At 35.0% G+C, this 15,865-nt stretch overlaps 1 protein-coding gene across 1 annotated transcript in view; it reads right to left on the bottom strand.

The window, feature by feature from the left end:
• Positions 1 to 15,865, bottom strand: part of CFAP47 (cilia and flagella associated protein 47) — a 363,098-nt gene that overhangs the window by 186,475 nt on the left and 160,758 nt on the right. The window contains 1 exon segment of the mRNA XM_050891106.1: positions 10,061 to 10,241. Coding sequence (XP_050747063.1) covers positions 10,061 to 10,241 — 181 coding nt within the window.

The following is a 15,865-nucleotide window of genomic DNA, read 5'->3' on the forward strand; positions in this document are numbered from 1 at the left end:
ATAAAGTATTGATATGCTGGTACTGACATACTGCTGTATTGCTTTTGCATATCAATTGCTACCAATCATTTACTCCCATATATTTTCTTTCCTTTAAAATACTTCTGGTGCAAGGATATTACTATCAGGTTTCTGCTAATAGTACAACTGGTAATGTAAAGTCCTTTCAAGGCAGAAGATTGCAAACAAAAAAACAGTCTGAAAAAAGAAAACCAAATAAACAGGAAGCCCTTTTTATAAAGTACTTGCATGCTGTAGTATCCATGAACTGTCACATGCAAATATGTGAGGCACTCTATCTCAGGAATTTCTACACGTTTCTTCTTCCATTACTCAAAGCCATCACCAGTGTCATGTTACAAAATATAAAGGCACAGCCTATTCCAGAAAATTCCCGAATTTACTAACCCTGGGATAAATGCTTATTGCTCTTACATCTGGATACCCACCACAATGCTTTAGTTTTAGATATTAGTAGCAATAGATCTTGTATTATTTAGGCAGTTGCTCAAATTTATCTGTAGAATGTTTCCCTTTCTACAACAGAGAAGATCCTACGTATACCTGAACTTTATTTTCCAAATTTTGTGTGTACTAAAATTACAGTCCTTAATTTTTGTTAAACTTTGGTGCAAATAATTTATGAGTACTCAGAAATCTGATAACCAACTTCCATCTTCCAGAGTAAAATTTTTTCTCTTTTCCCTAATCATTCAACAAACTTTTACTTATCTTTGATTTTTCAGTCTTCATTTATTTCAACTTGATGTCTAGAAATGTATAGTCCTACTTATTTTTGTGCAATTTTAGCTTTTAGTATTTTATTCGTCTTCCTCTGTTTGTATAATTTGACTACATTGAATCTTTATTTCACTTTTAATACCAAAAGACATATTATTGGACGTTTATCTTAACATTAGAATTTCACCAAATAATTCTTATATTAAGCTCTAGCCTGACAGTTGGAACAAAAGTGTGCATCTTAGGAAAGCTTCCACTTTCTTTTTTATAAGACTAAGTGGTAGAAAGATTGTTGTTTCTCTTGAGTTTGTGTCCGTATTTAATAAACCTCATACTCACATCATTTTACAGGTATCATAAATTGTTTCATTTCAAATCTCTGTGTTATGCAGAAAGCGCTATGCTTTCTGCACAGAGCCCTTTACAGTCAGACATATTCTCCCTTTTTAAGTACATACAGGTAACCTGAATAGGACCTCTTTCCCTCAGAGATCACTGAGAGATCAAGCTATTCAAGCTTTCAAGACCTTGAAATAATTACTATAGCACTTTCCTGAACCCTTCCTCTTTTGTAACCTCCCTCCTGAAGTATGGAAACTAGAACTGGATGTGATGTCCCAGTAATACTCTCCCTTTCATAAAACAGTAATAGCACTTTTCAATACCTACACTGTATTTTTCCAGTTATGCATTCAAGGATCCTTGTTTTTCAAAATTTTCCAAAAAATTCCATAATGAAAGAGTGAGAGGGAGCTGAAGTCAGAAAAACACAGAGTGGGAAATAAGGCTGAAAGCTTTAGTTCACACTGTGAGATAAGTACTCTGCTAGTTTGCAGATTTCTCAAACATTTTCAGAGACACTACTTTGCAAAACAAAGCCCTTCCTCCCCTTTCAACCTATGTTATTTCATCTTTGATACATAACATTATTTAGTATAATGTTGTTCAAATAAACCCAACTGCCAAGCAAGCTGTTCTGCTTAGTTAAAACTTAGTTAAAGCTGATCTTTCATTAGCTGCTGAAAAGACAAATAGGATGGATTTTTGTTTTGGTTTTCACAGTTTTACCCAAAAATCCATAGCCATTTCCTTCTTTCCCCGCCATAATTGGTGTTGTGCTGCTAGACAGGAGCAGCAAATATACAGCAGATAAACTGCTTATAAACTCTATTAAACAAAGATAATATAATAGCTCTGACTTGTCAAACATGCTCCTTACTTGCAGGAAGAGCATGTTCTTTTATACAGATACAGTTCTATAAAATAAGGCTGCATGGCAGGAAATCTTTAGACAAAACTGTAAAAAATAATAATTATCAAAAATATAAACATATATATGCATTACAAAGTCAGTGACACTGGCAACTATATTAGAAAGTTTTAAAACATGTATCTTCACAAAATAACAGCAAAATGTACTAAATCTTAAATTACTGTTTTAACCTAAAGGCCCCATTAACCATATTCAGAGGAAGCTGATATTTTGTAGTTTCTCTACATCTCTTCTTTGATGGCTCAAGACATGGAGACTGATCTTATTACCACCTTCTCAGGAAGCAGCTAAATAAAATTTTTGCATGCAGAATTTGCACAGAATATGTGAAGGCAGATGGAGTCTCCTCAGACTTAGGATGCTTATAAAGTTACAACTCTGAGCCATAAAACCTCTCTATTCAAAGTTTCTTGTGTTTTCACCTTTAGAAGGAAGACAGGGAGTGACACTGGGACAGCACAACATTCTTCCAGTCACAGCACGGGACAAGTCCAAATATGCACATAATAATAAATAAAATAAAATTATTAAAATAAATACAATGAAAGGAAGTCAACATCTTCCTCTAAGATCCAGTGATGATGAGAAACAGGCACTGCCAGCACCAGATCTATTACTGGCTTTAGAGAAGCTGTATCTTCTAAGCCTCACAAATGCAATGGTCTCAAGACTGCACCAAAGACAAAGATAAGCCTTGACACTGACAGTCATGCAAGCAGATGTCAGAGTTCACTGATGAAAATCTAAATCACATATGAGCATACTGACCCCTAAAGGCTTCATTTGTCAGGTAAGCTTGAAGCCTTTGGTGTCTATCCATATGTTCTTCTTCTAGGCAGACTCCAGGTTTCAGTGAATCTTCTGAATCTCAATTCTGACCAGAGAATGAGGTAAAGGATACTCTGATGTGTTTTCTGAGGATTAACATCCTTCTTCACCACAGCAGTAAGCCTATTTACACACCAGCATATGAGAGAGGCCTTCCAAAAGTTTTTCACAATACAAAAAAACCTGATGCAAATACAACTGTTCTCCACTGAATTCATTATTGCAGGTATTAAACACAAAAGAAACGCACCCAGTCTAATATTTAAATCCCTCTCACTTTTGCAAGACTAAAACAACTTTCTACTAATACATATATAGTAGAAATAGCTATTCAATAGATATAGCTGGAATGAAAACTATTAAGATAAAGACCTATATCATCATTTTTCAGAGCCACGTTTTGAAACAGAATCATACTTTAAATAAATCCTTTGTATGAAGGAAGAGTAAAAAGGAATGCTACCGCTTACACTTTTTAATCCCATTTGTGCCTCACTATCCTGGATGATTAAGACCACCAAATGTAATTAAATTTTTATTACCATACTGTCAGTTAAATCATAGAACTGAACTCTGAAAGTTAACATGATAAAGAGCTAGAATAAAACCTCAAAATGTAAACAGTAAACTGAAAAGATAACAAAATTTTTGTTATTGGACAGTGACTATGTAATTTTGCTTTAAAAGATTAAGACTTTATTCAGAAAAAAAAACCCTAAGATGCAGGAAAATTTATACAGCATGTAGACCATGGAATACTAGGAAGAAACAACAGAATTACTGATAATGCTTTATTGAAGAATAGATTTGAAGTCCCAGGAAATTGCTTTGGAGACATAAATAAATAAATAAAAGATTAAAAAAAGATTGCACTGATTAAACCCAATGCTGAGCAAGTACATGAGGTAACATTAAAATGTCCTAGAAAGAAGGAGATAAGGTTGACCACAGGTAATGAAAAAATATTAATGCAAATTCTAAAACATAGCATATAATTATCAAGAAAATATATATAGTGATTAGAAAATATTACTAACATGAAAAAGTCCATCTATAGATGATACAGTGTAGGTAAATATTTTTACTTAGCTATCTGATATGACTATGTAAAACACAAAAGGAAAACACTGAAAAGTATTTTTCTTCTCTAACAGTAAGAATGATGCATGGCAAATAATGATTTAAAATTTAATTCTTGATTGTTAGTTGTTCTGCACTTTATTTATTGGAAAGTGTGATGTTATGTTTTCATTGCCATGTATTTCTAAGTATCTATCATTTAGTCTACATAAGAAAAATAGTGAGATCAGATCAACATTATAGACTCAGTTACTCATGGGTAAAATTTTCATAAATTAACACAGAATCAAAAACTATCAGGTTTGGGCGTTCCATGTTGCTGCTGAAGATGTAGATTTTGGGGCAGAATACAAAACTGAGACCCCTCTCTGCTAAGGAATTGGAATGATACCTATCTTTAGGTATCATTCTAAGGTCTGGTATTTCTTTTTCTTTTTTAAATTGTCAGTAAATATCAAACTAAAATTCAATAGTCATGCCAATCTGGGTATTTACTGGGCTCCTCTAAATGAAATTATGTTATATGTAATGAAGTGACCAAATAGAATGTATTTATATTGTACAATCTACGTACTGTTCATTATTACTAGTAGAAATAGAATTTATATCCTGTTATGTTAGACAGAAAATAAACTATAAAAATAAAACCTCCTATCCTAGAGGCGTAGAATATGAAAAAATAACTTCCCCATTCCAACATCAACAGGTACGATACTTACAAACATCTGATCATAACACAACTATATCTTGTTATTTCCACATTTAGCCTAGCCCATAAATAGACAACAAAAACGATTACGGGGAAAAGATAGGTCAAGAGTACCTTAAACCACTTGGTTACATAAAATTCTATTCTATAACAAAGGGAGTCCATGTAGTATGACAGTCACTTAATTAAACCTACTGATTATGTTGCTGAAAAGCTTATCACAACCCTTTCTTAATTTTCTCTGATTTCATTAAAAGTTGAAGCTTTCTTAGGAAAGAAAAGGAAGCAGAATAGAAAAGACAGGTTTGATAAGAATGAATTATAGGAGCAGGTATACCTTATTATAGCTGCATAGTAATGAATAAAACTTTTACCCTAGGTTATAGGGCTGCATCAAAAGAAGCATGGCCAGCAGGTCGAGGGAGGTGATTCTCCCCCTCTACTCTGCTCTCGTGAGACCCCACCTGGAGTACTGCGTTCAGCTCTGGGGCCCCCAGCATAAGAAAGACATGGGCCTGCTCAAGCAGGTCCAGAGAAGGGCCACAAAGATAATCAGGGGGCTGGAGCACCTCCCCTATGAGGACAGGCTGAGAGAGTTGGGGTTGTTTAGCCTGGAGAAGAGAAGGCTCCGGGGAGACCTTATTGTGGTCTTTCAATACTTAAAGGGGGCTTATAAGAAAGATGGGGAAGGACTCTTTGTCAGGGAGTGTAGTGATAGGGTGAGGGGTAATGATTTTAAACTGCAAGAGGGTAGATTTAGATTAGATGTAAGGAAGAAGTTCTTTACTGTGAGGGCAGTGAGGCACTAGAACAGGTTGCCCAGAGAATTTGTGGATGCTCCCCCCCGGAAGTGTTCAAGGCCAGGCTGGATGGGGCTTTGAGCAATCTGGTCTAGCAGAAGGTGTCCCTGCCCATGGCAGGGGGGTTGGAACTAGATGATCTTTAAGGTCCCTTCCAACCCAAACCATTCTGTCATCTATGATTCTATAGTCTAATACTGATGGTCTTATGGCTCTTTTGTTTTGTACTAGCTGTCATTCCTTGTGTTTGTAGCTTCACTCATCACACAACAATTTCTCCAATAACTTCAATGTCACATCTTCCTTTTATCATTAACCACAAAAGAAATGACTCCCTGACTAATAAGGGATTACAACAAGGGGTGGGAGAAAGACAGGAAAACAAATGGATAGAATCCATTAGCTAAAACCTTGAACCAGGTGTAACTTGTACTGGTTTTGCTCTGGAAACACACACACACACAGACAGATGAGGCAAGACAGTCAAAGCATTTCTATGAATGCTTTATCCAAGGAAACCAGCAACTTGTTAGTTTGGTGAAGCATGGTGCTGGTTTTGGATGCTACTTCTCTGTTGCTTAAAATCTGGAGCCATTATTTTAATTCCACTTGACATTTTAGCCTTTTCATTCTTTAATAACACACCGCTAAGAAAAGGGCAACTTATTTCAATGTTAATTATGCCTAACTCAAGTTTCTAAATGCTTAATCCACTATCCTTTGATTTATAAAGCATTAAAGTTTTACTGTCAATTACCTTTCTCCTGAGCTATATACGGGGATTGAATTATTTCCCAGGCTACTTCTGATGATCCAGAGAGACTAAAGCTCTTAAGGATCCTATCTGAGACAATGGTGAACAATCACTGTGGTATGTGATGCGATCTTCTTATATACCAAAATTTTTACACAGCAAAGAATTACAGGATACATTCTGCATATCATCAAGAGGAGCTTTAAGAGGATGGGGGTACTCAAGGTATAGTTCAATGCACAGATGAGACCAAAGGATCCCTAACAACCTCAGTATGAAACAGAGCTGGACTGAGGATTAGACTGTGTCCTTAGGCATTCTGCTAATGGAAGACAGTGTCGATCTCCTTCCACATGCAGTAAGAACAGACTCCTTGCGTCACATAACACTGACACACTATAGGGGCTGTGCTTGAACTGCTTGGCAGGCACACAGAATTCAAAGTGATGGTGGGGTTGCTCGTCCTAAGCTTTATTTTCTAGCACTGGAACACTTTTGTGGTTTGTCTTTTTCAAATTCTTTCAGAATTTCCATAAACTTCTTACAGACACCAGACCCTTCACTTCTGCACTAGCTCTTCTGCCAATACTGTGTACTGAGACAAGACCATCTCCCCAATTCTTACGATGCTTCTAATTTATCTGCAGATCTCATCGGCCATTTCAGCATTAAGAAAGAGCTCACATTGAGATAATAATTTTGTGTGATTGTCAGTCCTTTTCACTAACAACTGTTTTCCAAAACCAGCCTCTTACCTGGTTTAGCATGCAGACTCTTTTCCACATATACTACTACATGTTTGATTGCACTAAACTACACAGTTTATAACTATGTCACAATTCCAACTAACTATTCCTTCACAAAATCTGGGTCATTGCTAGCTCAACAAAGACTTTATATAATCTTCTAAATAACTGATGAAAAGTAGTTAACATTGTCCAACAAGTACTGGTTCCTGAGGGCTCACTTTCTGATGACTCTCCAGTAACGAATTAACAACAAAATTTGCTACAGTTTTTCAATCTGGCCAATATAAGTGTATGGTTCGGGGTTTGATCAAGATATCATATTGGAAGTAAGGTAAATATATTGTATTCTTTTTATCTATTGGATCTGTAATACTGCCAAAAATGTAATAAGGTTATTTAACAAGATCTATTTTACAGGAAAATATGTTGAGTGGCATTGATTTTTACCTTCTAATTCCCTGTTGGTAGAGTTCTTAAAATATTGGCTGGACACTTTTCCTGCTACTGCAGTCTAAGAAATTCTGATCCAAGGATTGATTTTAGTTAGCTTGCTTCCACCTTTGTTTTTCTTCATAAATCTAAGCACTCTGTCATTTCTTCAGAGAAGCAGCTACTCCCACTCTAAGCTACCACCATGGCTAAAATACTGCTTCTTCTTCAGATAATGCAGTTAAAAGTTTCAGATGAGACCAATGTTTTGCCTCCATCCACAGGAACACCACGTGAGGACTTCTGTCACAATATTAGATTTTCTAAGAGCCTGTAAATATTCCTGTGTTTCCTCATTGGCACAATAAATACACTGAATCAGCTGGTGCTGTCTTTGTACTGAACACATCTTTGTCTGTTTTCATGCTATCATCTGGTTATCTCACCTTCCCTTTTTAGCTGTTCTTTAGCTCACCACCTCTCTGAATTCACTACCAAAGCCCCATTTAGTTTTCTGCATCATCTTGACATTTCTACTCCCTCATGTAACTATTTAGGTGTCCTGGAAAGAAAAAATAAATATTAAGAAGATTGTGTTCACTGCAGTATGATTTAGTTTCTGACTTTGCATTGCTTACTTCTTTCTTTCAGATACTTTTATAATTTCCTTTGATGGATAAAGAAACTGCATGAACTAACAGTAAAATAACCACTTCCTTACTGTAATGTAGTTTCTTTACTACATTTTAGCAGTTAACATTCTAAAATTTTCAGATATGTTCATTCACATTTCAACTTTAAAAATAATTTGAGAAGTTGCTAAGCAACATTGACCTGCCATCTGGTCAGTTAACAACCTGAGATCATGAGGGAGGTCTTGTTATGTCCTTATCAGATTTGTGTGTGCAGATTTTGCTCTCTCCCAGCTGGTATTCCCCTCTTCTACAGTACAATCCAAAGAATTCCCTACACCACTCAATAAAGCCATTATGACTTCTTTTAGTTCACCTCTACATCAATTATTACAAACACAGACAATTATTTTTTAACTTGACAACAAAAGGATTTTAACTAGGATTTAAATATCCTGTCACTCAAGAAATGTCTCAGCCTTCAACCTGTGTTACATCTATTCTACAACTTCTACTGACTGCTAGTCCTGTAGTCACTCATCAGGCTAGTCTTGTTTCTAATACTGCAATAACTATTGTCATCTTCCTAAAAATGTGCCTAGTGACACCCTAAAATGTTTTACAGCACAGATACTGTAATCTAAGTAGAATGAATCTGTAACAAAAACACTTTCCAGAAATAATCAAGAAATTCCTTGGTTTTATTCCAGAAAAGAAACAAAAAATACAACGGATACACTAAATATGAAGAAAGCACATGACTGATTTCAGTGACACTTGGAGAAGGGAACTGCAGAAACATGCAGGAGGACTCTACTGATCAAGAAAAGAAGTGATGAAACAAAACTATGGATGGACTGACTATAATTCAAGCCTTTACTAAATTTGCTAAGAAAACTACTATATACATTTCAAGTAGCAAAACCAAAAATTATTTGTGTTGTTATCAGATACCTGTGGGACATTACATTACTGTGATATAACCATGCACTGATACCCTAGCAGGTAAATATAAAAACAAATTTTACCATGGAATCATTTATGTTGGAAAAGACCTTTAAGATCATCAAGTCCAACCGTTAACCTAACACTGCCAAGTCCACCACTAAACCATGTCCCTAAGCACCATGTCTACACATCTTTTAAATACCTCCAGGGATGGTGACTCCACCACTTCCCAGGGCAGCCTGTTCCAATGCTTGACAACCCTTTCGGTGAAGAAATTTTTCCTAATATCCAATCCAAACCTCCCCTGGCACAACTTGAGGCCATTTCCTCTCGTCCTATCGCTTGTTACTCGGGAGAAGAGACTGACACCCACCTTGCTACAACTTCCTTTCAGGTAGTTGTAGAGAGCAATAAGGTCTCCCTCAGCCTCCTTTTCTCCAGGCTAAACAACTCCAGTTCCCTCAGCCGCTCAATTTTTTTAAGAAATGCAACCTAGCATGCTTTATAGGTTTAAATAAAGCATTTAAAAAAAAAAAAAAAAAAATCAACTAGCAAAGGAGGGATCAAAATGAAAGCCAAGCAAAAAAGATATCAATTAGGATTTCAGTATAAAATTTAAGATACTAGAAAAATTAGAGGTAACAGAGACTGACCAAAGCTGACAAGATCACTCTGAAGGCTAACTTTTCATTGATCAGGGACAGGGAGAAAACAGCATACATTTAGTTGACACGTCCCTCTGGCTGACTGAGGAAAGGCAAACAAGAAAAGGTATGTGGTATAACTGGCACAATTTGAGCACAGATCAGTGCTGGATGAGAAGGGGAAGTAAGAAACGAGCACAAATTCAGGATCTGTCAGGTAAACAAACCAAATTACTTTCTCTTTTAGAGCAAGTCTCCTGTGGTTGTGTGTCTTTGAGAAAACCAAGGGCAAGTGGAAAGCACTGTTTTGAGCTAATAAGATAGAACTTGGGTAGTGATGACAAAGACAAGGTTGAGGATTTGATCAATAGTAGAATGGAAAGAAAGATCATTTTCTGAATCTATTGAGGAACACCTTAAAAATACAGATTATCTCGGGGGGGGGAATTCATCATATTTAAGACTATTCTTACCTGTTTTCTGAGGTGAAAGGTCTTTTGCTGATGGAACTTTCAAATTAACTCTGCTTGATGTCAATACTGGAATAGAGAACTTCTCAGGAACCTCAAAGAATTCTTGCATGCTCACTTCTACACTGTAATCCACATACTTCAACTCTGGGAGGAATTTACGAGGTTTCAGGAGTGCATGTCTCTGCAAGTGAAGAATAATGTATACATATGAACAATCATCTCATAATAATTTCAGGTTAAGAAATGTGAAATTATACAGGCTTAAGGGTGTAATTTTAAAATTGAATTGGTAATTAGGCAAGTTATATAGAAATTGTTGAGAGATCCTTCTAAATAAAAATTGACTTGTATAATTTTTTTAGACATCATGCATTTGAAACATTCATTTAAGAAAAATGCATTTTGAGATTTACAGTAAAATCACCTCCTACCCAGAAACCACTCTGCAATCCTTTATAGGTATTCAGGGAAGGCAAGAAAAGGGGAGAAAAAACATGAAAAGAAAAACATATTTTGTATCAGATGTAGACAGATGTTTTTTTCTTTTACTTCATAAAGTTTCTGAATAATAAAAAGTATGAAAAGGAAAAATTATTTTGGTATTTTGCGAGGGATAACTATATAGTTAGCTGAGCTAACTTTGATACTTTAATGTTGACAATATATTTTAGAAATCAAAGCATTTAAAATTAAAGTTAAGGACAAATAAGATCCTCCTCTTGGTAAAAAGCATTGTTAAGCAACAGCATGAAACATATTAGTAAAGGATTAGCACAGTACATAAAGGCAAGCTCAAAATAGGCATCTAAACCTCTTAATGAACTAAATTTGACTCCTGTAAGATAGTATTACAGAAATAATGCAATGATTTAATACACTACTTGCTCAAAATTCATTTTCAATCCAATAACACAGTATAATTGCAATGCTGAAGATTAATTGTAAGTTGAACAAATTTAAAATCTGAAACTAGTGGTGTCTTTTTTATAGACAAGTCTTTCAATTAATGACTATTGTGAATTATCTTGAAGCAAATCTAGGGAGGAGATAAACACAGAAATATTCAGTTTGTGCTAGGAAAACTGGTTTATTCTCAAAGCCTATTGGTGCATATTGCAATGGGACAAGGAATGGAGATCCATTGTGGGAATTCAAAAAGACAATTTATAAGGAAAGTTGATTGTTCTTAAGGATTACTATTAAGGGTAATATGGTCAAATTACTGTTCAAATCAACTGGGCTGGGGTTCTGCTTTGGGTTGGTGGTTTGTCTTTTTTTTTTTCTGTTTTAATAAAAAACTCACATTCCCTTGCCAGTTTTAGAAAGCAGACCTGCACTCTGCCATTGCTTTGTTTTGACCATTAATCTATCCATCCAAAGTGTCATTATGGTGTTAAACACAAAGTACATATGGAATTTGGGAACCTGTTAAGCTTTAGTTGCTAATATACTTTTTTGACACAATAAATATAGAAACAGATTACCATTCAAGATTCAAGATTCTTGTTCTATGAAGAACAACTGGACAGATGTATGTGACTAAAAAAATACTCATCAAAACAAAATGTTGACATAGTTCTTTTTTTACTGTATTTGCACCATTTGTATGGTTCAAACATATTTACAGAAGGGACAAGAGTTATGTGAGTTGAAAACCTGAACTCACTATTCATTAGTTTCTATCATTCAAGACTGGAAGTTCACTGATAGTACTCTCTCTCTCTCTCACACACACAACAAATAAAAAAATCAATAGGTGCTAATAATTCAGTTGCTATATTAATAGCAAGTTCCATTTCTCTCTGATAGGACAGAAGACTTGGCAGTGGGAAAAAGATATTTCACTCTCACTTGTAATGGGAAGTTCCAAACCAAAAGAATTACATATATTTACCAGTTTAAATTTGACTTTGATCTTCTGCATATTCAAATATAAATTCATACCTACACCTGATTTTGGTAATTAGATTATTTTCCAACACTGAAATAAAAATCCAACATGATTAAAAAGTTTTGGGAAGTCTTAATTGACAAAATGATTGTAAGATGACCTTTGGTGGAGCACTGAACACATTTAAATTATAATCACCTTGAAGAGATATCTTATGATTTAAAAAAATCACTCAGGTACTTTAAGATGCTTGTTCATGCTAACTTGTTTTTGAAGATATGTTAGGAAAAAAGACAGCTGGTTAGTATTACATAGTCTATGAACATTTCTAATATTTCCTGGTACCTTGTCAAAGAGTAAAGGATGAAAATATTTTTATGAGACATCTAGATCTTTTTGAAAGGGGAAAAAGAAAATCCTGCAAACACACACAAGACTAAACCCTGTTGCCTCAAGGGTTAACATTTCCAAGAAAAGAGAAAATGTTCAACACAATTTAGATAAATGTTGCAGCTGCTCTCCTTCTTTTTAGTATTTTTCAGGGCAGCAAGAGTTAAATGGAATTTAATATTTTTTAACTCTCATTATCAATTGCAGGTCTAAGGCTGCTGTGCTACAATAAGACAGATTCCAACATGTACTTCATCAATGAAATGGTTCATGATATTCCAAGTGTGGAAGTGTTACTACCAGTTAAGAACAGTATTTGCATTCAGTTCCCAGGATTAATTTCTTTTTTAGAATAAATTTTCAAAACAGGATTGGACGGTATATAAAGCATCAGAATTAAACTTGATATTTTTCAAAGACTGATTGATTTTCCAAGGTATTTTCTTAGATTTACCATCTGCACTTTCTATGTGTAAAGGATGGCAGATTCTACTACAGAGTGCTGAGGCACCTTACTCTTTCCTCGTGTATTACTGTTTTCCAAATCCTAATTTAGCCCCATTTCTTCCTTCCAGGAATTAACTTCTAAAACCGTTCCTTATGAATAAAAGAATTTTATGATCTCAATCTGTCAGAATCCCTGTGATCAATCGTGTTTGCCATCTCTCTTAATCCCATATCAAAAGATAAGTGACATAATAGAAAAGACATTGGTCCCACTTATAAACTCGACAAATTGAAATCTGACCACAGATCCTTTTGTGAAAAGTTCATTCCCATTCAAATGTATCTAATATAACTTTTTAATTACAGTATCTTCTCTCTTCAAGGACACCATGATTCTTTCTCAAAAAAAATGCCACCTGTATTTAAAAAAGCAAACTGTTCAAACTGAGCTTACAACTTTTCCATAATCACATGGAAGATCACAAAATCCTTCTTGAATCCTGGGGGACTATGAAGAGCACAAACTTTGAAGATCAGAGCTAGACAGATGCAGGATGAGATTCTGTCACATCAGCCACACAGCTGAAGCCATATCTTCAAGTGCACAAGGTCTCTGCTCATTTTCCATTAATCAAAACTAAAACTCATCACCACCACCATGTACTAAGATAAAAATACTCAACATTGATTAGTAAGATGGACAGCAGGATAGAAAGAACATGCACAATGTCCTAACAGCTGGAATATGGCTAACGATACAGAGATCTGGTGTCCATGCTCAGATGAGCCATGCATTTGAAGGGAGGCAAAATGGAGCCTAAGTAAATACTTTTTACAGCTTAACTATGAGGACACATCTGGACACAGTAGGAAGTGCAAGCTTTAGTTTCGGGATTCTTGTAGAACAGGACTTCCCTTCCTTTCCTATCGTAATGTCTAATTATACGAGGAGATTACTGGCATCTCTGGCTATGAAGAAAGAGCCCTGTACTTAGAAACTGGGTCTAATTTGTGCCTCTTTAGGTAGATTCTAGAAAAAAGGAAAACTGAGGCCTGTTATTTTGAATTTCACTTCACTGACTGCAACATTCTTCCCCTTGCATACCCAAGTGAATGAATTCTTGTTACTCTGTTATTTCCTTCTTTCTTTTATTCACTTCCCTCTATTTACTACCATTAGCAACTTCAATCTAAACGAGTTATATTCTTCTTCCATATTCTCTCCCCTTTCTTTCCAGATACCCTTTTTCTTCCCTTGTTATCTATGTTCACCTAAACTTCCCACCTACAGCTTTCTCTTATTCATCATTAACAAAGGCTACTGTAATTATTCACAATAATGCCAGTCCCAACCTTAACAGTGGCAGAGTTCCCTCCTATATTCCCTTTACTACTACCTAAAAATGTTTTAGGAGGAATTAAATTAATTAAATACTCAGGAGGTAAGAAATTAACACAATTGTATACCTACAAAATAAAATTCAGAACTTACCTAACATTTTTCATTAAAAACAATAAAAAATTCACAGTCAGAAATGGGCATGCAACCAGGTTATTATTTAGTTTCTGGGGGTTTATGCCTTGTGTATATTTATAGGGTGTATACTAATAGAATTAAATAGCTTAAGGCTACTGATTTTAATCTCTCATTTTCCTTTAAATATTGAGATCTGCACCTTTGGATTCCTATTGCTTTAGCACTCTTGCTTCCTATCTCTTCATTACTTAACTTCTCTAACTGCTTTATTAAATTTTGATACTATTTGGTTTCAAATTTGTTTATTTTTTTAATTATACCAAAGTTTAAGCACCAAAAAAAAAAATCCTTTAACAAATGGTTTGGATTGTGTTGGCAGTAGAGGTTACTTTTGGGGGACAAGGAGGGAAATGGCAGGTTAACTACTTAACCTTGCTGCTAGTAAGTCCTTCAGTGCCCAAGACTGTAAAATAAACTATTAAAATTCTATTTCTAGCAAAACTGTTTAATGAGTTGATTTTAACCTAATTTATAAAGGAAAAGATAGAAATAAAGATTTAGCTAATACTCCTGCTCCTTTCCATTGAACGTCCATTTCCAAGCTCCTCAGACTTGTTGACTGTCACTTCTGTAACTCTGCACATTATCCAACACTGGCCCAGTAGTAACACCATTTAGCACAAAAACCCAACAGGATAAATAGGTTCTGATCAGCACAACAACTTTTATGGCAAAGAGATAAAAATTCATTATTTTTTTAGTAATTTTAATCATTAAAGACAATCAAAATAGATCTTTGTTTCTTACAGCAAGGAAAAGAAGCAGTAAAAACACAGTACAAAAATAGCTAGGACTTTCAACCTTGCATATAGATGAGTTGAGTAAAAACATACAGCACAAGTTACTGAATATGCATATCCAGTTTGAGTCCAAAAATATAGCCTACCTCTAGTACTATTTTCTATGTGATTTAAGTAAACATGAGTAAAACGTACAGTTTAATAAGAATGGAAAAGCATGCAATTATTTAGTTAGTTATTCTTCAATTTGGCAGGCAAAAAATGGACCTAGTAGTAATAATCTAAGGGCATTTTCCCTTCTGTCCATCCATTATATAACACAATTACACCTGCAGGAAGTGACTAGAAAGGTGGAATAGAAATCAAAAAGAGTAAGAGATTTCCAGAGATTCTAGATTTATCTCTAACCTACAACATATGTTACAAAGGATTTCATGAGCCTAAATAATTCATCAAACCACAGGAGTTGTGGATGGGATCTTTTTGGTGGTGGTGGGGGGGGGGTAATTTAGACAATGAACCTAAAATCATACTTCAGCTCCAAATTTAATTGCAGAACACCAGCCCCCCTCAAAAAAAGTTTCTTCAATTAATGCCACCAGAATTTCTATACTGTTGCTTTCATACAGACAGTAAGTAAGAATTTATGACAAAAAGTTATTAGGAACAATTTTCAGAATTTAATCTGCACAGTGGTTTACCATATTGAGATATTTTTAATGTGCAAAGTCTTTTTACACCATTATATAGCAGAACTTCTCCATTTTATTTCTCATAAGCAATTATAAGACTTTCGGTAC

Source organism: Gymnogyps californianus, chromosome 1, assembly GCF_018139145.2.
Source record: "Gymnogyps californianus isolate 813 chromosome 1, ASM1813914v2, whole genome shotgun sequence".
Classification (NCBI taxonomy): Eukaryota; Metazoa; Chordata; class Aves; order Accipitriformes; family Cathartidae; genus Gymnogyps; species Gymnogyps californianus.